The sequence below is a fragment of the Xiphophorus maculatus genome, chromosome 23 (assembly GCF_002775205.1).
Source record: "Xiphophorus maculatus strain JP 163 A chromosome 23, X_maculatus-5.0-male, whole genome shotgun sequence".
In the NCBI taxonomy this organism is placed as follows: domain Eukaryota; kingdom Metazoa; phylum Chordata; class Actinopteri; order Cyprinodontiformes; family Poeciliidae; genus Xiphophorus; species Xiphophorus maculatus.
In genome coordinates this window covers 24,702,830-24,729,727 of record NC_036465.1, presented here as the reverse complement: position 1 = coordinate 24,729,727, position 26,898 = coordinate 24,702,830, and the positions used below count along the sequence as shown (strand labels likewise).

At 40.4% G+C, this 26,898-nt stretch overlaps 1 protein-coding gene across 2 annotated transcripts in view; it reads left to right on the top strand.

Annotated features, from left to right (window-relative positions):
• Positions 1-26,898, top strand: part of LOC102223831 (connector enhancer of kinase suppressor of ras 2-like) — an 83,711-nt gene that overhangs the window by 1,894 nt on the left and 54,919 nt on the right. For both annotated transcript variants that reach the window (XM_023328197.1, XM_023328198.1), the window contains exon 2: positions 18,628-18,791. In XM_023328197.1, coding sequence (XP_023183965.1) covers positions 18,628-18,791 — 164 coding nt within the window. The remainder of the gene's footprint in view (positions 1-18,627; positions 18,792-26,898) is intronic.

Sequence of the window (26,898 nt, the reverse complement as noted above, 5' to 3'; positions counted from 1 at the left end):
ATTTTTAAAAAAAGACGAACAAAATTTCAGGTCCTTGATGACTCGGAAAAGCTGTTGAAAACCACTCAGAAGACTTATATGGCCATGTTTACTAAAAAGTAAAATGACTTCTGAACGCTGTTGGTTGGTCTGGATTTTATTTAGGAGTAGTTTTGTAAAGGGGGTCAAATACAAATTCACACACTTTTTCATGTTCTTATTTTAACCCTTTCATATACAGTGGTCACTACAGTGGACAGCTATCTAAAAGCCATTTTCTTGTACTTCTTGTTGATTTTTATGTTATAAAGGCACACAGACCACTGAAGTGGACACTAACGCATCATAAAATACACCATCAACTACTGGCCATCAGCTGCAAATGCAAGAAATTATTTTTGTTAAATCCAATATGGCCGACAGACAAAAAAGCCTGCCAACCGGACCCCTAACCCTCCTTTTGCTGTAGAAATTTTTTTTGTGACATCAGATAACCCCTAAAGAACAACACTACTGATGTATTTTTCAAATAACAATATGAAAATTACAATCGATCACCTAAAAAAAAATTCTTTTACAATTTTTTTTCCTACCTTTTTTTTATGCCTTAAGAAAATCAAAGCAAATTTGAAAAAAAAAAATCCTGACACAAAAGGATCATAATTCATGCATGAAAGAGTTAAAACATCTTGAAAGTCATGTACGGAAAACTGAAACTGCAAAAAGGATCATCATGCCACTTTCTCTGTAGTTCTGATCATTATTGCGATACAGTTTCAAATTAAAAGTCTTAAGTTTCTAAGTCAACGCAATATGTTGATGTTGGAAACTGTTTGCAGGGCGGCGTAAAAAGGCAAATAGGGTTAAATACAACCAAAACATAATCCAAATGAAGTTCACGCTCCTGTTTGCACTCTCTGCGCCATCTTGTAAAAATGCGCAAATATAATTCTGTCGAATTTTAAAGACTAACTTGTGCAGATGTTATTGGCATTTTCAGTTTCACGATAATTTATAGGTATCGTTTTATCGCCACTGCCCCAGCACCTCTGATTTTCCTTCCTCTTCACTACTACGCAGTACAACATGTTGCAGTAGTGCTATACTTCCGCGAGACACACAAGGAGCAAAACTGGGACAAACTGGGTGTGGAGAATAATTCATTAATTCATCACTTTATTAATTTATGCGCTGTGTTCCGCGCGGAGTGTTTGTTCGGAAAGCTCGTCTTCCTGCATGCTGCCCAGGCAAAGAAATTGAACATGACAGAACGTGTCAAATCCGGCGAGAGTCGTTTTCTCTCGAGTGTTTAATTTATACTGTGAAAACCGGGACAGGGCTTCAAGAGGACAAACAACATAACTAATGGTTCTTATTTTCGGACATGACCCAAACCCGGCTCTAATCGCACTTCGCTGCCTTTCAACGGTGCGAAGTTGAGCTTTGAGTCATTCGCACTTAGCCTCCTGGTATGTGAAATTTTGTATGCAGAAATGTTACTTTTAATTAAAAAAAAATAAAAATAAATAAATAATAATAAGAAGAAGAGAGGGACAGGCTTACTCTCCAAATTACAACAGATGTGTTTTATGCTAGTTTATGATTTGCAACTCATATTCGGTCACAGATTTATCATGAAGTCACCTAACAGATAACAGTATTTATCTAGTATTTCATAATTATCTATTGTTTAAAATTTTTAAAAAAGCATGGTTTGATTTCAGATTCTCCAACATTTCATTATTTCTTCTTCAACAGCTGTCCCACCTCCTTCATGAACTGTGTGACTGGCATACTTCCGTTCAGATCTGGTTTCTTTGGCCCTCGTGTAAACGGGAAGTTTTAATCTGTATTAATCTGTGCGCTTACACGGCTTTAGCTTTGGCCTCTCAGCTCTGGAATCGCCTCATCGCCGCCATCTTGATCCAAGTAGTCTCGCTGCGTTTTGGAGAGAGGCGACACGGAGACCTTCGTTTTGAAGTCTGCAGCCATTTTTTTTCTTCTTCTTATTTGACACAGGAGAGCTAAACATTTAAGCCTTTTCATTAGGATCATTCATTTATTAGAAATCGGTTGATACGTTACATAGAAAGGACTCGTGTTAGCTAACATTTGCTACGCAGTAATAAGTCTCGGTTTGCGAGGATTGCATGGTGTAACCATAGATCTCAAATCGCCGAGCCGTAGAAGAAAACAGAGTAAGAGCTCTTAAATAATCGTCATTGCTTTTCAAATTATTCACCGAACTTGCAAAGAACACAACAAAAGTCACAATATCTTGCAAAAACTGCTGTCAACCCTTAAGCTTTCTCACGTCTGCTCACTTTATAGTTAAAACGTTGGAGGAAACTTGATCAATTTCCTTTCTAATTGAGTAGAAAAAAAGCTACATTTAAATTTTTTTTAAAAATACAAAGCTAAAGACCGGGCCGTCCATTTTTATTGTGATTCAGCTAACTTACACCCAGCACAACCAATTGCTTTCAGAAGTCGCCTTATTAGTAGAGCGTCCACATGTGTTGTAATTTAAGCTCAGTATGAGTCCAGCTGTTCCGTGAATGCGTCAGAGGGTTTTTTATTTATTTATTTATTCATTTTTTTCTAGAGAGAGCATTAGACAACAACCAGCGTCTTTAAGAGCTGGGAGAAATTTGTGCGCAGGTCATAAACAATATCCTGACCTTTGTGTATTTTATAGTCCTCTGTCCAAACCATCGTCAGAAAACAAGAACTCTATAAACCTACCAAGAAATGAACCTTCAACTAAACTGAGAGTCCGGAGAAAGAAATAGTTAATCAGAGAAGCAGCCGAAATGTCCACGGTAACTTTGGAGGAGCTGCAGAGTTCCACAGCTGGTTGGTTGAAACGCGTTAAAACTGACAACCATTAGTCAGTCATCACAAGACGCGAGATTTATGTCTGGGGTCTGATCAAACATGTTGCAGATGACGCCAAAACTCAGCGTGCTGAGCTAAAACCGCACCATCTCCTCCACTGCGGTGACCGCGGCATGCTGTGGGACAGGGACGCTGGTCAGAGTTCAATAGAAGACGAATGGAGCTAAATACAGGGCGAGGAGACCTGTGGGAGGCTGCGGATGGCTTGGTGTTGGAGGAGAGGTTTTCCTTCCTCCAAAGTTATAGTCGGCCTCCTGAGGTGGAAGGAAGGTTGTTGCGTCCTTGGGCAGAGAATTGATCTCAAATTTTAATTCAGAAATCACCAAGGAAAATTAAATGTTGTAACTCATATTAGTTCAAATTCTTCAGAGTTGTTGCAGACAGCGTTGGCTGTTGGCAGGAAAGGTCTCCTGTCGAGGTCTGTGTCACAGGGAATTTGAAAAAGCCTCTGACTGAAGACACTCTGTTTTCCCCTAGACAGTCTCATGAAGGATGAGGATGGTCAGAGTTGTCCATAATTTTCTTGATTTTATGAAGAATCCTTCTTTGCATCATCTCCAGACGTTCCACAGCCAGCCTCTTTATCAGGTTATTAGTTTGTTTGCATTTTCATTTTCATTTAAGCGGTTAAATGAAATATCTGAAGAATCCTGAGAATACACAATATTTTCTTCCATTACTCGTACTAAGTTACTGTTTTTATAACAATCGATTGCTGTAACAATTGTGAGCTGCAGCTCCACAATTATATACCACTATATTGATCTATCACATAAAAATCCCATCAGAAATACACTGGAATTAATGACTGTGGTGAGAGAAAGTAGAAAAATGAATTAGGGTTCAAACCAGAGTTGAGTAGTAGCTAGTCGCATTTACTCAGTTACATTTACTGAAGTACATTTTCAGGGGGGGGGGGGGGAATGTACCTTTAGGAGTATTTTTACTACATTGTACTTTTTACTTTTACTTGAGTAATATTTGTGGATTCTCTACCCACTGTGAGTAACTTCACTGAATGAGGAACAAGCTCGTTTTAACCATAAATTCACCAGACGCCGACACACACCTGCAGTTTTTGTTGAACTTTCATCAGTTTTATATTGTAACAAGTTAATTTTGAAATATTTTTTTTTCCACTTGTCTGATTTTATTATTTTTGCAAAGATGTTATTTGCATTATTTTAATTTTGATCCTTAAAGTACCAACATTTCCACATGACTTTACATTTTGGTCCATCCGATGATGCAACTTTTAAATATTAACTGATTGATGTTTTGATCAGTCACTCAAGACTTTAATAGACTTTTTTGTTACCAAATGCTCTTTTGCTCTTTCTTGAGTCATTTCTTGGACGGCCACTTTTTACCTTTACTTGAGTAAAAATACGTGGAAGTGGTGCTACTCTTACTCGAGTACAACTTGCCGCTCTTTAGAAAACAGTTTTTCACAAGGCGTCATGTAAAATATGCCAAACAGGTATTTTGGACATTAGGCTTCTTGGACAGTGATCAGAAACTTCTACAGACTGTATCCCCTCACCAGCACCTTCCCCACCCCCCTCCAGAAACAAAACAAAAAAAAAACAGAAGTTGTGGCTCTTTGCAGACAGAAGCTCTTTTACCTTGACAGCCAATCTCTTGTCATATAAAAAGCATGTTAGACAGAGAGATGTGATCATCTGTAGTCTGTCAGAGAAAACCTGACACTGCTGGATGGCATGCAGACAAAGCAGGCTGAGCTATACATCTATCCCCCGCTGCTGGGAAGAGGAGGACTGCTGCTCTAGCAGCAAAATGCCGGTGAGGGCTCGCAGAAAGATGACTCATCAGCATTTGTTATGATCTGAACGCCCACACCAGAGGAGTTTCCTATATGATCGTGTGTGTGTGTGTGCGGTTGGGGTGGACCGGGAGGGGGGGGGCGTGTAGCCCCTGAGTTGTGTGTGCAATCGATGACGCCGTCGACGCGTGGTGTTGCGTGCAGATCTTCGCCAGGGCAGCGGCGGCGCAGATAGATAAACGCACTGCTCGCCGAGGCGCCGGGTGTCGGAGGCCTGCTGACGCTCGACCACGTCGACAGGAGCATGAATAAGGCAGGTCGCTTTTCCTGCAGTAATCTCTCTTCCTGTCTGCGCCTGTCGATGTGTCGGAGCGGTCTAAAAATAATGGCGACATGTCACACTTCAGTCTGCGGAGAGGAGAGGGGCCTGCGAATAACCGAGAGCGTGTGCACACTTTCGTCTGCTCGTCCGAAAAAGATTATTATTATTTTTTTCCTGTAGTCAGCGGTCGGTTGTTAAATGTGTTTTGGATACAGCACACCGAACGGGCCTGGGAGAGCGATTTGGGGAACTTTAGCACAGGCTGGGTTATGCAACGACATCCTGAGCTATAATCATCTGACAGCCAAAAGAGCATATTACACATATTGCAAAAATACCAAGACAAACTAGTTCATCCACCCAAGCAAACAACCCGATTTCAATGAGGGAGCGGCGTGACTCTGGGGGAGCTGCAGAGCATGACATCTGGAAAACAAACAAAAATAACTCTCCACATTATGCAAAACACAAGGTCCTAGTGGTGAAACGTGGCGATAGCGACATCATGATGAGGGCATCAGAGACAAACGGAGTATTATCAAAAAAAAGGGGCAATCCTGGGAAAATAACTGTTAGGCAGCATAAACGTTAAACCAGAGCTACAATGGAATGGATTTTATGGGCTAGAAGTACAGGGGTGGGAGACACGGACTAAAAGCTTCAGCACAATATCTTGTGGTGCTATCGCGAAAACGATAAAAGTGACAATAAGAGCTTGTTATTGTTTTCCTTTTTGGTAACCGTAGAGATTCTTTAGGACACTGGTTACATGAAGGAGTGTGATTTGCATCACTAAGCTGCACAAGCCGTCATTGAGAAAAACTGTGGAGAAACTAAAACTAACAAGACAAACAGGTTTGGGGGTTTTCAAACAGCATTAGCTGGCATGTGTCGAGGCAACAAAAAATCAAAATCGTAAGAGTTAAAAAAAAAAAAATCTATACAATACACTTCTAATTATAAAAAAGTTATAAGAGTCTAGTCAAAGTCCACACTTAAATCTGACAGAGAATCTGATAGAGCTTGTAAATTGGTGAGTACAGACACTCATTATACAACGGGTCTCCTTCGCAAACTCTGCTATTCGCCAAAAGAAAAATGGACAAAACTTTTTAACTCCAGTTGAAAGACTTGCAGCTGCAATCGCAGCAAGAACGGCGTTCTACGAAGACGATCGCGTTCTACAAAACAGGTTCGTAACCATGCGTCGCTTTTATTTCACATTGCAAACCTTACATTAGACCTTATGTTTGATCATCTAAATCATAACATTCCAATAAAATACATTGGAGTTTTGGGCTGCAATGTGACACAATAAAAAAAAGAATAAAAAAAAACAACATGAAAACTTTTGTACGGTATTGTATTTGAGGATTGGTACAATCCATGGTATTAAAGAGAACTGAACATGGAACTTTCTGCTGTAGGGAGCAAGAAAGGCAAACTCCATAAAACTGAGCATGGCGTGATACGGCTCACTGTCCAGGGCGGCACAGTACTGCGGGGCGTGTTGCACTGGACGACGTCTTTCTACTGCGTATTGGATTCTCCTGTCAATAAGGAGCGAGGCGGCTAACGATGGGGAAGATACTTTGACGTCTGCATTTGGTTATCTCTAGTTCAACATCTGAAATGATCAGATTGATAAGTGCTGAATTGGGTATGGGATTTTTGGGGGGGGGTTGGAGGGTTGGGAGAGCAGAAAAGGGCGGGGCTTACCCGGGGCTTCATTCAACCAAGAAAAACCACTGGACGTTCAGTCTTGCTGTATCTCTTGCTAGCATTCTTTCCTTGACGTTAGAAGAAGGATTCCCTCTTTAGTGGCTCTACCTTCATATTTGATTCTGTGTCCTGCTGGAAAATACACGCACACACACACCGACACACTCACTCCTCTTCCCTCTTCCCACTCCCCCCTGGCTCTTACTGCTGTAGTTTCAGCTGCATTAAACATTGAACAATATTCCTTATTATGGCAGAAACACGCCCACTGAGGCTCTTCTCCCCCCTCCCTCACCCTTTCATATGCACCAAAGAAGATTTTACAGACGCAAGCACTGCGTTACGGATGCACATCAACGAAAACGCGCGTGTTTGCTGAAATACACGCATGCATGCACACACACACACACACACACACACACACACACACGCACGCACGCACGCACGCACGCACACACACACACACACACACAGAGACACAACGCAGCCGGTTTAAATGGGGAATCTGTAGTCATGGAAACCCGATCTGATTGCGTTTGAGTCAAGGCACATGTCCCGAGATGAGGTGGCCAAATACACACAGATATGCATGTGGATAATGGGCCACGTTCACACACTTAAACACCCCCACACCCCAACACACACGCCCACACACACACACACACACACGCACACACACACACACACACACACACACACACACACACACACACACACACACACACACACACACACACACACACACACACACACACACACACACACACACACACACACACAGACTCATCAGCTTTTGCTCCTCTTTTATGGCCCAAGGCGGAGAGAGCGGGGGACCCTGATTCAGGGGACCGGGAGGTGCCGAGCGAAATGAAAGAACAGCAGAGAATAAGACGAGAGAAGGAAACGAAGAAGGGGTGGCCGTGATACACACACGCACGCACACCCCCGCAGAGAGATAGAGGAGAGGGGATGGGAGATGCTGCAGGCATCACATCAAAGCTCCCTCTCCATCCGGCCGCTCGGACAGAGGGGCCTGTGTGCGCGCGGTGGGTTTACATGTTGCTGTTCATGTTGCACCTGTCGTTCCAGAACTGGAGCTTCACACACTGCAAAAACACAAAATCCTACCAAGTGTTTTTGGCCTAGTTTCTGCAGTGCAGATATCTTAAAAGACGACGGAACTAACTTGCCGGTGACTTTTCAGTAAAAATGTTGGAGCTGGTTTTTAGCCAACAATTCCTTAAAGAGGCAGTATTATGTGTTTTCCAGGCACATACTGTAGTGCCATTTTATAGCACAGTCAAGTATCTATGTTCCCTTCAGTTGATTTTGCATCCTAATTTAACACCTTGGATTTGGGCATTTGTCTCTTTAAGAAGCTCCTTCTCTTTCTGAAACTCCGCTTTCAGAAAGTCATCACAACATGGCTCCTCTCTCAGTTACTCAACAACGTTTTTACCAGCATCTCAATGAGAAGTAGCTCAGTATAATGAGCTCAGCAAATTCCCAGTTCCACCAAGTGTTTGCTAATTGCTGCTGGCTAGTCTTGAGAAGCTTAGAAAGTGCTGCTCCGAGGAGGAGATGTCCCATATGTCTCCTTTATGATGCAGGAGCAAAAGGTCAAATTAGAGTGGCATTCAAAATAACCGATGAGAAAATAAACCAAATGAAACTCTCAGCGGCTACGTCTGCCTGCTTGCTGGTGAAATGTTCTTATTTAACATAAATAAAATCACAACAAAGAAAACTTGTGTTTCTGCGACCGGCAGCTTCTTCCGACGCCACAATTAACAACGTAATCTCACAGAAGTAAATTGAATTGGATTATGAATGGCCCGGATTAGAATAAATTGGATTTTAATTGGGCGAAATGGGACTATTTAATTAGAGTTTGATTCCGCTTGTTTATCTCATTTGGAAAGCGTCACGACTTGACCTTTTTTGAGTGAGACGGCTCTATATGCAAATAAACCAGACACCAGAAATTAAATACTTTCAGGTCATCGGTGGAGCAGATTGTAATAACGTTCCGGTAATGACAAAACAAAACAATTACAGGTTGTACATACTGGCCTCAGTTATTTTAACAGCAATAATGTCTGTAATGATACAGACATTACTGTGGCAGCCACAATTATCAGCAGCTCTTCTGAAGATGGGTGAAAAGCCTTTAAAAGAACTCAACATTTAATGTAAATAATTTCCTTTTTCATCAAAAATGACCAGTAGCACAATCATTTGACCCCCAACAATCCCTCTGAACTCCCTGACTTTTTATTTCATTTTTTCTACTCGACCCCGTTTCCCTTCCCTCTGTAACCGCTGTCCTCTCGCTGGGTCTCACCGAAAACAAGCAGGAAGCGAGCGCTCGCACAAACATCCTGCCATGATCTGATGAATTTTTCACATTAGGGAGTATTTTTAGAGACCGTCGTGACTTTTTTTAAAAAAAATTATTTATTTCCACTCAGATGAGGTCAGGGGGGTGTACTGTATTTTGTCGTTTTCTGTTCCCGATACAATATTCCGTTTTAACTTGATTCTTCTTTTTTTTTTTTTGTTATCAGACAACAAAACTTGTTCTCTCTAACACAGCTTTTTACTTTATTTTATTTGATTATTTCATTCTGCGGTGCCCAACAAGCCTCCACTCAGTGCGCTGAAGGCTCATTCAGGCTCCAGTCTGCGTATGAGTGCAGCCTCATGCGTGATCTCTCGCCTCGCATCAGTGCGGGGTCTTGAGGGGCCGTCATATGCTGGTTCTTTGCCTCTCCTTGGAGGGCTCCTACGCTCTGGTTGCCTGGTAACCCTTGTGTTTCTGATTGGGGAGCCGACTTTTTTCACCCAGAAAATGAGAGAGCGAGAGAGAGAAATCAGAGGGAGTTGCATTAAATGTTGATGAAGCTGTCAACAAGAGATGCTTGCTCTAGGCTTGGAGCGCTGGGACTTGGAGATGGTCAGGATCGAGGGATGGAGATCCTATAGAGCTGTTTCTCTCATGGAGTAAATATGTCAGGAAACAAGTTAATAATACAAAAATAGCTCTGGTGCCTGAGCGTGTGAACATGAAACTTTTTTTTTTTTTATGTTTGGAACTGAATCAAATTAGCTGAGTTTTTTTCCTTTTTGTTTTGTGTTAATTAGATTTTAAAATATCTATGCCTTTTGGCGTGCCGTGGTGGCGTAGGGGTTAGCGCGACCCATGTTTGGAGGCCTTGAGTCCTCAACGCAGCCGTCGCGGGTTCCACTCCCGGACCCAGCGACATTTGCCGCATGTCTTCCCCCTTTCCTGTCAGCCTACTTCCAAAAAAAAACAAGGGACACTAGGGCCCACAAAACGACCCCCTGGCGGGGTACAAAAAAAATAAAATAAAAAAAAATCTATGCCTTTTAAAGCTGCAACCCAGAGAGGAACATTTCTGGGTCCACCTATTAAAACATTTCTTAAAACTATTTTTAGGATCAGACTGTAATGAGAAGCCACAGGATTTCCCAGTTCAAAGAAAATACAGCAAAATGTGCCACAACTCACAGTTTGAGAAGAATTTCACCTAAAAAAAAAACATTTGAGAAACAATGGTTGTTTTTTTTCTGCTCTTCTAATTCAGAGGTTTACATTCAATCATCGTGACCATGAACACTGCAAAAACAAAGTCTTACCAAGTATTTTTTGGTCTAGTTTCCAGTGGAAATATGTTACTACAGTTGAAATAAGACAAAACTAACTTACAGGTAGCTTTTCAGCAAGATATGGTATCATATTTTAAGTCAATAATTCCTTGATTAGTCCCAAATTGTGGAACAAGTTACATTGTTTGTGTACATTTTGTATGTCAGTATGGGATTTTTAAATTTTTTTTGTGTATTTCAGTTTTAATGTAAAGCACTTATTCCCTAGTGATTTTTGAAATGTGCTGTAGAAATAAAGTTGATTGACTGATTAATATCAATTTACTTTAAAAAAGAATTGGTTTCATTGCAGATTATTTTACCTATAAAGAGATATTTTTCCCATGTCCAAATCCAGATACACTTCTTGTCATTGGTGTCGGTTAGAGAGAGAGAACAAGCTCAGTCCTTGTCTCGTCTTAGCATTAAGTAAAGTCAAATGTATTTATATTGCACTTTATTAACAGTACCTAACTGCACCATGATGCTGCACAAGTTTATCAAACACAAATAGCCAATGGAAAACCTCCGTTCTCAGAGATGTGTATGTCAGCCATGATGTATAATTATGACAATTTGTGGAGAATAAATTACATGTAATATAATGTAATAGTTATAATATGTAAAACATATGCACCTGTTTTTTGATTGTTTTCTTTGCTCTTCAATTTAGTCTGAAAAAAAAATACTTTAAATGAATCAATAAAGCCCCAAAATTAATATGACATCCACGTCCATGGGAAACACAAAAACCATCATCATCAAAAAAAAAAAATTATCTGGACTCACATTTCATTTAGTGAATCCCATCTGATGCCACGTTGGTGGCTGAAAGCTCGACTCTAAAAAAAGATAAAGTAGTACACTGATGCACTGTTACAAGCACAGCCCTGGCCAAATGCATTTCAGTAAAAATGGTCAAAATTCAGCAGAAAGAACTAACTAAAAAAACAAACAAGCAAAAACCAAATATTCATCATATTTGTTACGGTTGCAGGACAGTTTTTTAATGTTTCAGTTATGAGATAATATATCATCCCTCTGTCACCACATTTCCCAAAGCAAACATATTTTTTGTCACTGTACAGAAACCCAACACCAAGCATGATTTTGTGTTCGTTTGCTCGTACGCGCTGGCCTCAAAGTGCTCTTTACATCTGGAGCCTGAACTCTGCAGATGAACCCAGATCAGCTGTTTGTCCCGCAGGAACTCCGGAGATGAGACTTCCTGGCTCATCTGATTGGCTGGCAACTGTGTGTCACACACACACACACGCACACGCACACACACGCATACAGTTATAAGAATGTTTTTTTTTGTCACTTTAGTATACAGACCTCTGACACAAGAACACATCGTAAGTTGATGGAAGGGGAGACAACAGTCAACAGTGATCCTTATGTGCTCTGCAAAAGACGAACGCAGCTCCAGCAGGAGTTTTTTCCAAGAGAAGAGACAGTTAACCTTTTATTTAGTTTTATTTTTATTTTATTCATAGCCTCTTTAAATAAATAACATTACTCTGCAGACGTTTCAGATGCTAAAAGCTGAGTGCACATGCTTTCAAAAGTAACGTCATGAATAATTTTTGTTGTCACACCGTATCATACAAAGGCATTCTGAGGTCCACTAACACACTTTTTGAAGACTGACAGGTTGCTGCCGCAACCCTCTTTAAGTTAGCTCATCTGTTTCTGTCTCTTTAAGTGACATAACGCTTATGTTATTTGTGTAACTTCTTCTGGTATTTATTTATTTCTTTTTCCAAATGCAGTCTCTTAGAGAGAGGAGACATGGACGACCATTTTGTTATCTTGTAACCTTCAACCTCATTGTCAACCACTGCTGGTCGGCTGTTGATTTGCAAACTCCACCAGCTTTCGTCTGTCTGTCAACAGTGGTGGACTTACTGTATTTGACCCCACGTGACATGGCTGCCATTGTAATGAACATGTGGTTCATGCTTTCTGTCATTTCAGAACGGAAACAAGTGCAAATTTTGAAATATAACACTTTTATTTACAACAGTTTCAAAGAGCTGCTTGCAGGCTTTTTTTAAGCCTTGGGAATTTCTAATATGGTGAACTATCAGCTGTCTGCATAGGATTGTGTCTATTTGGCATCGGATTTCCATTTTTATTGGATGCAATGTTGCCAGGCATTAGGTGGCATGAGATTCTGATTGTGTAATGACCCTGAATTCAATAGTAGGGTTTAATTTTATTAGTGTATTATGGTATAGTAATGTAATTTTATTGCAGGAAATAGGGAGTTATTTCTTCAGGCGTTATGTAATAAACATAGATCTATAGCATGTATTTACAGAGTAAAAATCTATGGCAAATTCTTACTAATTTAAAAGTTTTTCAATAACCACAATAACCATGCCTGTTGTGTAGAATACTGTTCAGCTTTTTACACCTTAACTCAAGTACCATAGGTTTTTATTAGCTGTTTCATTAGTTTGGCTTTCTACTTTGCCTGGATGTTAAATAGTCATGCTAGCTTTAGCTTAACAGTTGTAGTTCTAAAAAGATCCTGACCTTACTTAGAACGATGACTGTTTTTTTGCAATTACCCCCCAGATATTACTGACTTTTTCATGACAAGACCAAAAGGGAAGTTATACAAGTCATCTTTTAAAAAAAAGAAGAAAAAAAGTAATCTTTCAGCTGGCTAGCAGTGTGTAGCAACAGAATAGGGGAATAGGGGAGGGCAGTTCTGCTGCAGTCATTGCGCCATGCTCCATACTGCGGAAGAAAAGCCAATCGATCAATACTTTGCTGGAATTTTTTGCTTGTTTGGAAGCTGTAGCATTTTAAAACATTGGTGTAGGCTTGATGCTTTTAACCAGCCCAATCAGGTTGCAGTCAGGAGAAAAGTTTGGTTGTAGGCACCTTGGAGCCTTCCAACAAGACAGTGGTCTGACACATCAGGCTAAATTGTAAAGTGGATGGTTTTGATGATAAAGAGTGATTCCTAACTCTAATTGTAGGAATTTTGGGGAGAGTAAAAGTCTAGAGTAATGCCACAGAGGTATTCGAACTATAAAAAGTTGAAATATCTCCGCAGTAGCTCCTCCCACCGCAGCAGTGCTAGCTCCAGCTCCACAGGAAGGGAGAGATACTCATATAGTGGCCCTAAGTTAAAGCCGTAATTTTCAGCTATAAAACTAAAACAGATGATTCTGTAACAAGAACTACACTTTATTACATTTATAGAGTCACTGCAAAATTCATTGGAAGCTGAAACTGAATCAAACTTCTGTATTCGAAGGTTTTTGAGGTGAGAGGTACAGCTCGAAGCACAAACAAATGTATTTATGTAACCCCTAAATACTTCTACTACTACTATGCCTTGAGTGTTCTAGCTTTGGTTTTCATCTGTGATTGTATTTTGATTATTTCTTTATTTTTTTTCAGTTCAGCCTAGATCTTATCGGTTCATTTCATTCTCCCTGAGATTCAACCTGTCCCAATGTCGTTTCTCCTCCCATGCTTTTGTAAGTTTCATTATTGATGATTTTATTTTTGTGATTAAATACCTATATATGCCCGAGTCCCTTTCAAACTCAAAACGTGACACGTCTCTGAATAGCGAATTTCCTTGTTCTATCACTACTTGTTTTTCCACACCACAAGCTTTAAGATTTAAATCTATTACAGTAAAAGGTATTAGAAAATCTAAGCGGAAGACTATTTTAAATTGATATTACTGTTCAGATTTCTTCCCAGTGTGAGCTGAATTTCACCAAGTGATGCCATTTGTCACAGATTCTGTTCATAACCTTTGAGAACAGAGTTTCTAGGTGCAGCGAAGGTGTTGAGGGGATCCATCTTGCTTTTGCTCAGGAAGACCTCTGCATTTTGCAGATGATGTAGTCCAATTGGCTTCATCAGACAGTTGTGGCTCACAGTTGAGTGTGAAGCGGCCGAGATAAGCATCAGCATCTCCAAGTCTGAATCCATGGTCTTGATTGATCCGGAAAAGGGTGTAGTGCCGTTTTTGGGTTTGGGGACAGTGTTCTGCCCCAAGCGGAGGAGTTTAAGGATCTTCTCGGGGTCTTGTTCATGAATGAGAGAAAAATGGATTGGGAGAGCCACAGGTATGGCATTCGCAGTGATGCGGGTGCTGTACCGGTATGCTGTGGCGAAGAAAGAGCTGAACCAAAAGGCAAAGCTCTTAATTTACAGGTCGATCTATGCTCCTACCCATATGACCAAAACAAAGACATCAGGGATACAAGCTGCCAAAATGAGTCTCCTCTTGGTGTGGGCTCCATCTTAGAGACGGGGTGAGAAGCTCAATTATCCGAGAGGGCCTTGTTGTACAGCCTCTGCTCCTCCTCTCTGACAGGAGTCAGTTGAAGTGGCTCAGGATCTGGTTAGGATGCCTCCTGGATGACTCCCTGGTGAGCTGTTCCAGGCATGAGACCCAAAGGAAGACCCAGGACACACTGGAGGGACAAAGTTTCTCGGTTTGCCCCAGAGGATCCAAGTGGCCAAGGAGAGGGAAGTCTGGGCCTCTCTGCTTAAGCTTCTGCCTCCATGACCTGACCGTGCATCAAGCGGAAGATGACATCAGGGATACAAGCAGCCTACTTGAGTCTCCTCTTGGTGCAGAAGATGATGGATGGATGGATTACCGGAAAATAATTCAGCCAGCTTGACATGTGCTTACTTTCCGTTGGAAATCACTAACATTTATACCAAACATGCATCCATTCAGATATTTATGGTCTTTTACCATTGAGAAGAGAACCCTATAGAGATCCCAAGGCATTCTCAAAGCAAAGTGGTTTTTACCTATGAAACATTCCTGAACCCTCTTGAGAGAGAGCTTTCCCAAAAGTATCCTGATCAGATCCCAGAATGACTTGCTTTTCCAAATCTTGGTTCGATCCCTTCCTTCAAGCCAGTTTGCACAGGAGACCAATGTGGGAACCACGGCCTCAGACAGGACACCCTCCTTAGCCATGAACGTACTACAACCCGCTTGAGGTGGTGATACTGCAGATGGGTTACATTTTTACTTCCAAATAAAAACAATTTACTTCAGGAAGTTTGGAAAACAAGTTCAAATATTTTCAAAAAATCCCCATCACCTGATTGTAGTGCTACATATGGCTGCATGGAAACCAGTCGACACATGCGCCCACTTGATTTCACAGCAGCACTAGAGCAGGCTTATGTGTAAACTTGGCATCCCTACAGCTCTCCGTGGGGCAACCTTGTACCGTTTTTGTCTGCAGCAGACGCTAACAATGGGGAAAACAGGGTTTTTTCCATTGGGAATGCATTCCGTTAAATACATTTCACTCGTTCCGCTACAGTTCAGAGCCTTTTTACGAATGTGTTAGATTTAAAATTGCTCTGCCACTGTAGCAAGACTGCTTCTTCTGAATGTCTCTTGATTCAACAGAAGGCTTACATTTGGTCTCTCGCGTTCCCCTGGTGAGACGCCTTGTGCTCTTGATATTTCTTTTAATTGTGCCAAGTGTCTGTGTGTGTGCGTGGCTGTGTATGGTGGGTGTATTAAGGTGGTAGCACACGCTCTGCTCCCTGTCAGCTTTGCTTCCCTCGGGCATCAGTGTTTTCCCTTGCAGCTTCCCCGGGCTTTAACGACAGTAACAACAGCAGTTGCAATCGTTTTGGGACGGGTGGCTGGGGATGGGTGGTTGTGTTTGATGTGTGTGTTTGTGGAGGGATGAGCTACTCGTGTAGCCGCTATGCTCCAAGTGTGCATGGATTTATGTCCCTTTGTGTGTGTTTCGCTCTGTCTTTGCTCATTTTGGAGAAGGCTTGTTCATTAGGTCTATGGGGAGATGTGCTTTCTGCTGACTTTGTTAGGTTCTGAGCCAGAAGCTCTCACTGATCCATAGTGTCCCACACACACACGCACACGCACACACACACCCACACGCACACACAGCTGTCTGCAGAGGAAGCGCCTACTGCATATTAGTATAAAAAATATGGATTCCACATATAAAGTCCCACAACTTTCACATTCATTTAAAATCATATGGGCCACTCTGCAGATTGCAACTCGTTTTCTTTAATGTAGCCTGGAATATTCTAAGAAATTACAGATTAGAGAAAGGGCCTACATATTTTTCTTGAATATTTCTCTATTCAAGGAAACGATTCTATGTATTTTTTTAAGGGGATTTTATACCTTTAAATAAAAGAAGTTATTGGCTTCTGCCTTCAGATGCCAGTAACTCTGTAAATAGAGGCATCCTGTTTGTTACTGAATCACAGCATAAATATAGTTTATAAAAAATACTGTGTGTGTCAGACGTTTGTCAGAGAGCATCAGTGGACAAACAGCAACCTGAAAACGGCATTAATGCAACAGTTAAAGTTGACAAGAGTAGTGACTCTGGAGGAGCTGCAAAGATGAACGACTCAGGTTGGAAAATCTGTTGACAGGACAACTATTGTTAGACTCTACGGGAAGAAGAAAGCCTGTGCTGGAAGAGACCATAAAAACTCATCACTGATGGAGTTTATGGGTAGGAGGGACTAAATATACACACAACTGAATGATGTGAATCAAAACATCTTCATGGGTTTGCTGGCCCAGTCAAAGTCCACATCTAAAACCAGTGGGAAGACTTGAATAATGACAATAATTTTATTTAAAAAGGGGATAATGTACACCTCAAACATAAATGTCACCATTTGTTGCACAGTTTATAGCATAAGCTAATTAGCAATAGAAGTCCCTAGATAATTTCCAAAAATGAATATATGATGTAATAATGAAGATATACAATGCAATACTACAAATTTGTTGTTCACAGATGATGTTAAACCAATATGACCATATTTGACCTACTCTGCAAAGCAAATGGGCAAAAATACATGTTTCTAGATTAGGGTTGGGCATTTATTGTGATAAATTTCATATCATGATAAGAATTTTGATTTATCATTGCAATGCTAAATTTGAATGAATCATGTTTGAAAAACTCCAAGCTGTCCCAGGGTTTCCCCTGCTCTATTACAAGGCTGAAGGGCCACCAGGCTTTACTTGTGCCCCCACCAGGCTTAGCATTGCTTATTTATTTAAGTTGTTTTTTTTTAAATGTTTGCATTTTTTAGACTTTATATTTGGTTTTCAAGTATTAATCTTCCAATCGTCCAATAACACATAATTATCAAGTGATATTTTCAAGTTTCCTGTCAACTTTAAACATTTTTTAACTCAAAAACATGATGGGATGCTGGATGAATGCCTGCCCTGGCGCCCAACCACCAGACTTAGCAAGTTTTCTGGGGTAAACCTTGTGTCTGTATCATTGGGATTATTATTTTTTTACTAGGCTGTTTGCTCAATAAGAGTATCGATAAATATCAATAAAAATTAAATGATTATTATAAGCAGGGACTGTGTGTAGCTTAGTGATGCAAACTATGTGACTGGTGTCCTGAAGGACATTACAAATAAGAATGGATTTTAAGAACAAAATTTGTACCATATAGTCACAGCCATATAGTTACCTAAAAAAGAAGTAATAAACAGTTTTTTTTTTATTGTCATTTTTATTGTTATCACAACAGTAACACAAAATACCGTGATAAAACTTATCGCACACCCCTTCTCCAGCTATGTCACATTAGCAGTGAAGTACCCCAGAAGAATGCTGTAGGTTCCAAAAGGTGAGAAAATGTGAAACATTTCATGTATTTTAGAGGGGTGCGGTTTCATCCAAAATGTGCTTATATTTCTTTTTTTTTTTTTGCATTAAACATAAATAAAATGTAGATCTTGCCTTGCTCGCTTGGATGTAAAAAGCAGTAGTGCAACAACAACTGTTATTTTGCCTGTACGTATATTTGCTCATAATCAGATATGGACGCAACAGATGTTTCGTTCAGTTTTTTTTTTCCTCGCTGATCGTTATTGGACGCCAGCAAAGCATTGAAAAGACATCTGCCTCCAGGCTGGTGTTCATCTGTGGCTGCAATTAATTAAATGTTGTTTGGTGCGGACAACAACCACTCCCATACTTCAATACAGATCGCCTCTTGTTGGACTGCTTATGCTCCAATATGACAGTTATCTCTGAAGGCATTTTCACAAATGACATTTCCTTATCATATTCTTCCCCTCTCGGTCCCAGAGCAGACAGCCCGCTGAGCCACTCATCAGACCGAACGTTTTTGTTATTTTCTGCCAACAGCTTACCCCACAGATGCCCAACCAGAATCTCCTAATGCGAATCTGTGTGTTCCCTCCTCTCAGGTCTGGATGACTGCCTCCAGCAGTACGTGAAGAGCTTTGAGCGGGAGCAGATAGGAGGAGAGCAGCTGCTGCACATCACCCACCAGGAGCTGGAAGAGCTCGGCGTCACCAGAATAGGACACCAGGAGCTTATACTGGAAGCTGTGGACCTCCTCTGTGCCTTGGTCAGTCCCCGTACTGGGTTGTTTTAACCCGGGGGTGTCAAACTCATTTTTGTTTTGGGCCAAATTAAAATCATCAGTGCTGTTAAAGGGTTGGTTGTGCCAGAATGTATTCATAAAACCTGCTCACAAACTCTTAAAATATCCATGAATTCTTAAAATTAAATAATATTATTGAACATCTTTTCAGTCCCTCCAGGATTTCATATTTGTGGTGCTAATTTGGAAATATTTGCAATACTTGCACTTATTTATGATGGTTAATGCGACTTTTTATTACTCGCTGTACAGATCATGGACTATAATCTGACATCAATTATAGTCCATGATCTATGATCCGTTTGTACTGTTCAGTACAAACAAAGTTTTTGGCCATTTTTGAGAAAAATCTGCAATAAACTCCAAATTATTAGCGCAAAAAAGTGCAGGGATTTGTTGATTTTGCGTGAATTTACACAATCATTCTAAGAAAACTAGAGGGACTGATTGATATAAGCGTTCAGCTGAGATGTCTTACACACACAGAGAGAATGCTAACTTTGTTTGCTGCTAGTGTGCGAGATGAGTTTACAGCGACGTTTCTGGGCTGTGTAGTACAGAATTTGACCTCTTAGGGTGTCCGTTATCACTGGGCAGAGTACTGTCACTTTAAGAAGGTTCCTAATTGTAAATTCTGGACTTGTGCATTTCTGTTGCTTTGCTTTTTGACCCAAGTGTGAATGTGAGAATGCGTGGCTGTGGGTATGCATGTTAGGGCCATTACAGACCATATGGACTGGCTAACTCAGAGCTAGCTTTTCACTCTTAGAAAAAGCAGTTTGTGTGTTTCTGGCTCTAGAATCAACTAATTTACTATGATGGTTCCTGCGTAACCAAGTGCTTTTGGTCTAGTTGCTAGGGCAAATATCCTAGTACACATAAATTAAAACTAAGATAACTTATAAGTAGCTTTTTGGAAAAATAGGAGCCAGTGAAACAAGTACTTTTCATTAATATTAAAGACATAGTGACTTAAAACAAACTCCTATGTCTTTCTGAAAAATTACTTGTTACTTGATTTTGTGATATTTGTTTTTCTGCAGTGTGGGGGTTGTTGACTAATTTCCTACCGGTTCCTTCAGGAAGTCACGATGTTGCAATTGCAACAATGAATGCAAATTCAGCCATCATTCGCAAATTTTGCCCAGACTTGCAATTTTCATCAATCATTGCAACTTTTCCACAAATCTGACCAATCACCATAAGGTTTTCTGTGTTTGATTCTTTTCTCATCAATACCTACACCTCATGAAGTTTGAGCTTAAAAAAAAATTATGGCAAAAATGAACCTAAATTGCAACTTTGACTGAAACGCGTTAAAAAAGTTGCGGCAAAACCAGTGATCTTAAGCCGCAGCAATCACAGAAGAACATGGCAGCATCCTGGAGGGACTGTTTTATGGTCCTTTAAGTAAACTGTCTTTGATTCTTTGGTCATATTGACAATGTTTTCCACTTACACTGTGGGCTGAACATGATCTTGCTATAGTCTTGATAACCCAGCGTACTGGGTCAGGTTTTTAACCCAAGAAATGGGTTGACCGATTTAAAAAAATATTTTTGTCATAAATAAATGTATCCATTGTTTCTAATTTTCCCATAACTCATAAGTAGGACTACTACTGTAAGTAAGTCATATATGGGCGAAAGTGAACGGTTTTTATTTTCAGTTAACATTTCCATTAAACATATTCAATTTGTGGAAATGTAAGCATCATAATAAAATAAATAATCAACATACTGCATACAATTTAAAGATTTTTGCCCCCCTCTTTGGTTAAAATTCCATAACTTTAAAGATAATTCTGAAACACATGAACAAAAAACATGCCCTCAAGTTGTTTTGGTTTTTTTACTTCTTCCACATTTTGTTGCTTTATATTTTGCTGATGTCATCTTGTCACATAACTAGTTGCCTGTGGAAAATTCTAATCGATGGAAAATGTTAGAAGATGGATAACATAATGGTTTCATGAAGAACATTAGTTTAAAAACAATGAGCTAACTGGAAAGCTGGCATGGCCGCTGTAGCACTGCAAGAGCAACAAAAAAACAAATATTTCTAGAAGTACAGATGAAGCCAGAGGCTTTTGTAATGCAATATTCCTTAATTATGTTAGCTGCTAGCTGGCCAAGTGCCTCATTGATTGGTCTGCTGAGTACTGCTCAGTTACATCTACTGTGTGTTTCTGCAACACACTGGTTAATCTTTGATCACAATAACCAGTTTTTCCACTTTTAAACTGGCACTATTGTCTGGTCGCAACCTTTTTGATTCATTGTTTTGTGCAGAATCTACTGCACGCATTTCTGTCAAAATGTGTGGATAGAATTTGCGAAGACATTTAAAAAACAACAACAAAAAAACAAGACAGTATCATGAAAACACAGCTTTATATCTACTTTCTGGAGCATCAGTTATTGATACTGTCTTAAAAAAAAATAGCAAAGCAAACTAGAAAATTCCTGAAGAAATTTAACCGGGGCCTGCCAAAGTGTGCCCGTCGGTTTGGACCAAAGTTCTGATGCTAGAAATTAGCATCAGAACGCTGATGCTAATTTTATTTTTATTACGCTGATGCTAATATTATTGCACCGCCTATGGCGCCTATGGCGGTGCAATAATATTAGCAACCTGAGGGGGATATTGAGGCTTTTATTTTGAAAAAAAAAACATAAGCTTCATATTAAATGACCACACTAATTAAAATGTCTAACAGTGTTTGGGTTAAATCCGTTATTTACTGGCCAAAACAGCCAGTAGCTCTAAATGGCAGCTCAGCCCTCTGTTTTAACTGAGTGTTAGTTAGAACTACAGTGATGCGTATTTGTAGTCCTCTCATCTAATCTCATCTAAAAATTGTCCAGGCTTTTATTTTGAAATTTTTGTTAAGCTTCATTTCAAAGGGCCAAACTAATCCCATGTATAACAGTCATTGGATTGAATCAGTTATATAATGCTCAAAAGAGCAATTACCTGATCTAAAAATATTCAAGGCTTTTATTTTGAAATTTTCAGTATGCTTCATTTTAAAGTTCCAAACTAATCCCTTGTGTAACAGTGACTGAGTTAAATCAGTTATATACAGCCCATAGCAGCAAGTAGTTGTAAAGGCCAGTTCAGTCCTCCTCTGTTTCAACTGAGTCTTCCACCATAGTTAGAACTACAGTGATGCGTATTTGTAGTCCTAACCAGCAGCCAATAGCCTCCTGAGTTCCGTTGCTATGGAAAATAATTCTCTCTGCCAACTGTCAGCTGTGAGTGAGACATGCAGGGGGAGACAATTCTCTGTTTGAGCCAGCCAGTTTGAACTAAAAAAAGCATTCGGAACAAATCCTTTCCGTTCGGGAACCGTAATACATATTTGAAAACCGTTTGAAGCGTATGAGAGGGCTATTTGTCGTCTCCGATAGTCCCGCGATTCATATCTCTACCTCACTCACAGTATTAACGGCGATGAGAGAAAGAAATGGTGTGCCGAGATCTGAAATTTTTGAGAAATATATGGAAGAGAGCCTGAGAGAGCGACAGAAAATCCTGTCGCATGACTTTGCTCTGAAGCACCGTGACAGAAAACCGTAAGCCCTAGAGAAATTTCGAAAACATTTTACCGGAGCAGGCAGTTTGATACCAATTGGGCGATATTTGTGGGCGTGACGGCGATTTCAAAATTATTTGGGGGTCAAAAATTCTCTTCACTTCTCACTCTAAAGGAGCGGCAGTTGGTGTCAGTTATGCTCTGCGTTTCGGCAGTTGGAAATTTGGATCGTTTTTCGCTTTTTACGTCGCCATCGTAAGTCCGATTCCCAACAAAAGTAATAGCTCCCTTCTCGGCATCGAGCCGCACGTTTTGATACCACTTTTGTGGGGGTGCACGCAGCGGTACGAGCCGCGTTAACGGTGATTGAAGAAAAATAAATAGAGACATTCTATTGGGTGTAGAATAATAGGTGCCTCCATGCATTGCTATGGGCAGTTACAGGGTAGTAGGGGAAAAGTGGTAACGTCTATAATAAATGTTTGAAACTGATGAGAACTGATTTCCGGTACATGTAACAGAGTAACTTTAACACTTCCTATCAAAAGATAACACAACACGTCAGGATACCACCGTAATCCTTAACAAGGTTGGGTCGGGGAGTGGATCGAGGTTTAGATACATGTAGCAAACTCTCTATAACGGCTGTTTTACGACCGTTATCGCTAAAAACCGTAATTATGAAACAAAATCTTTTTCCCTTGAACGTCTAAGCACGTCTAGCATGTAATTACGAAATCAGCACCAAATGAACTTGTAAATGTACATTTTAGCGGGGACAGTTTCCACCAGCTTCACACTACTAACCTGTAAACAAGAACAGCTTTAGCGAACGAAGAACGACCGCCATCTTTTCCCCCAAACTGTGTCTGAGGCGCGGGGGGCCGGGGCTCCTCACTCTAGGTCTCCTGGTGAAACGCTGTCTATAATTTGGTACTTTTTTTCTTTCTTTAATTTCACGTGGTATTTTGGTCAATTTCACTCTAAAAAACATATATAATGCATCGTAATACTAATAATTTACGTGGTGGCTTATACCCTTAAATTTTCTTGACTATATAAACAAATGATTATTACAATCTCCCACTTTATGGTGAATCACATTAGGAGGGCGCACCATTGAACACAGATTTGTCTTTTTTGTGTGTGTTTAGGGTCTTAACTGTGTTTTGTGGGTGTTTTTATTCATGGTGTTGTAAGACAAGACAGCAGTAGCTATCCAAAGAAGACCTACCTGTGGGTTCAGGATTTATTTTTACTGTTTTGTTTTTTTTTCTTGAGTTTCCTTTTGGTAGTCTTCCCCTGCAGGTATGGAGGAGGTGGCGTGCCGGCCGGTGGACAGCAGGAAGCAGTGAGAAAACTGTAAAAACCAAAATGACTAAAGCTTATTATTAAATCACTTTAATCAAGTCAACCTAGAACACATTAAAAACACGGCATCACATAAACCAGTCAAACTTGGTGTAGTAGATCTGGTGCAGCCCTACCAGATAAAAGCAATATCAAAAAACAACTACATACAATTCAATCTGATTAAAAGAGACAAATGTATGTGGAACAACCACACGCCCAGGTAACGCTGCCACCGTTTTTATAATGCGCCCCTGTACAAAAACACCACATCAGGACAAACTTATTTAAGAGGATCAATTTAAAACCGTTTTCCTCCAAACCTGCCACAGCCAGCAAACACACACCTGGTCACACACACAGGAAATTGACACTTGGCCACCACCCTCCCAGCTTCCCTTTTATGGAGGCTCAGGCTGTGGAGGGAGCGCCACCTAATGGTGCCACCTGTTACACACAGTAAGCCTCCCAGGAATATGGTGGAAAGTGAGCTGGCTTTGCTGTTGCCTGGCAACATAGCATACATGACATTATTCCACTAATGTAATCTGATGATGTCAAAGTGTTATGGTGTCATAAGGGACATAATGATCTGTCCCTTATGACATCATAAGGGCCTTGAATATCCAGCGTCTGAATCAAACTTGCAGAAGTCAAGCAGCAGCTCGGACGTTGGTTTTTCCACAGTGGATTTAACATTGAATTTTTTCGTAGCTTTTCTGATACATCGATCGAACAGTCAACATGTCGCCAGTTAAAACTCATATGTTAGACGAAGAGGAAGTTAGACAATTCACTAGAGATGAATTGGTCATCGTGGTCCTGGATTGGTTACAGAGGATTAAAGACATAGGTGCAATGCTGAGAAGGGAGGATGAATTGGAAAAACAGTTGGGAATAGCTCAGGAACAAATTGAGCGTCTAAATACAAATAATGATTCGCTCACTCAAGAGCTAAAGGAGTCTTACCGACAAAACAGGAACCTGAAAGATAAGACAATCCCAAAGTTACAACGAGAGATCGAGAACCATATTTCCCACAGGAATCAGTTGAGGTCTGAGAACGATAGCTACCAAAAGAAAGTCAAAGAGTTGAAAACCTCTTTAACAAAACTCAAGAGGGAATCAAGACAGGAGGTTGATAATATTTCGAAAGGAATAGACGCAGTGGAGTCTCGTAGCACAGCGGACCAAAAGACGATTGAGAGGCATCAAGATGAAGTGCAGAGACTTGAGTTTGAGCTGTTCCAGAAAATGAATGATATCGGCATTTTGAAGAAGGAGGTTACACACCACAAAGACAGATCCACACGACTTGAGGGCAAAATAGAGCATCTGGAAAAGCAGTTGGACAAAGCAGCGGAAGAAAAGAAAGCTCTTTTGAAGACATTTTCAAAACCTCCAGCAGAAAAAGTGATAATAAAACCTGATCAACAGCTTTTAGCTCAGCTGACATTATGTGGACCAGCATTTATGGAGGAAAAACTGAGACGCAGGAGATTAGTAAACCATATGATGAAGAAAGAACATGAGATGAATGAACTCCTGAAGGAACAGGCTGAGAACCAGTCTGAGCTCTTAGCCTTACGACAACACAAAGCTTTACATCAACAGCAAGAAGACAGGAATGAGAAAAAAAGTTTTGAATCTGATGTGAGAAAGATGAAGGACGAAATTAAAGCGTTAAATGGTCAAATACAGGCACTAACTGAAAACAGGGATCGGGATCAAGATTATATTAAAAAACTCACAGAACAATTGTATCAGTGTAAAAACAATTACTACAGGGAGAAGAAGAATCACGAGGATTTGCAGATTGAATACAAGGATTTGAAGGAATCCACTAAGAGCAAAGAGGCAAAGGTAGATGATTCTATTGTTGTGGAAACACCTAAAAGTGAAAGCATAGTTGAAAATCAAACTGATAAACAAGAAAAATTTCTACCACCTATTGACCAAAAGTTTGCGCGTTATCGAAGAACTTTGCCTCTGGGTGAAGGCAGGTTAGTGCCAGATTTTAAAGATGACAAGATGGTAACACAAGGAAAGTTCAATCAGAGAAAGCCAGCGCCCCCTAGCACAAGGAAGCCTGAAATCTCAGCATTCACACCGGCACGCAGGAAGCGTATTGTCCAGGAAACTGAGAGGAGAGAAGGTAGCGGCCAACCAGGCAGAGTGACCTGATGAGATCGCTAAAGTTCCCTCATTAAGAAGTTAAAGGCAGCTGATCTGGGAACTTCTGGACCAAGAGGCTGAGGAGAAGGAATCAGTGCCTCCTTACTTATAGGCTGCTACCCCTGTGATCCGAAGCAGATGGAGAACCAAAAGAAGATGGATGGATGGATGGATGGATGGATGGATGGACGAATGGACGGACGGACGGATGGATGGACGGTTCCAATCATTAACTAATGATTTCCGCCTAGACTTTTATTTATTCTTGCAATTTGGCCAAAACCATAATTTTCTGATTTAATCTAATCAACTTTAGATTAACTCCTTAATAAATAACTTGTACTAACCTGTACAAAACTAAATGCAAAGGTTTTCTCCGGGTGCTCCGGTTTTTCCTACCTTCGGGAAAAAAAGTGATTTGGTTCATTGGTCTCTTAATTTGACCTCTGTGTCTCACTCACTGACTGTTAGAGATTCAAAGAATATGAACTTATCTAGTTCAGATTCTTAATGCGTTTCTTTTTAGCACACACTCCTTACATGGCCTCATAAAATGGCTTCCAGTCCTAATGTTTCTATATTTTCTGTTTTCTTAGTCGTCTTAATTTTGAACAGGTCATAGAATATGATCAGTCTCTCTAAGCTGGAGTGTCTTCCTGTTAAAAGGGAGTTGTTCCTCTCTACTTGATTGCTCAGGATGAGGAACGGTAACAACTATCAATTGGATAATTGGATGAATGGATTGACGATTGGATGCAAAGTTTTTCTCTTGGTGCCCCGATTATTTTGACTATTCAGGAAAAGAAGTTTTTAGGCTAAGGGTGTAACTTTGTGTTGCAAGTTGGTGGGAATGAAGGGGGGTTAGAGTGCTGATGCACCCACAGTCACTGGACGACCTTTTCTTTTCTAGTGCTAAGAATAAAGAGAAAACTTACATGAGAATGCCAGACAGGCTTATTCAATAAATTAAGATATGATGTGTCTTTAATATAGCAAATAATAAAGACG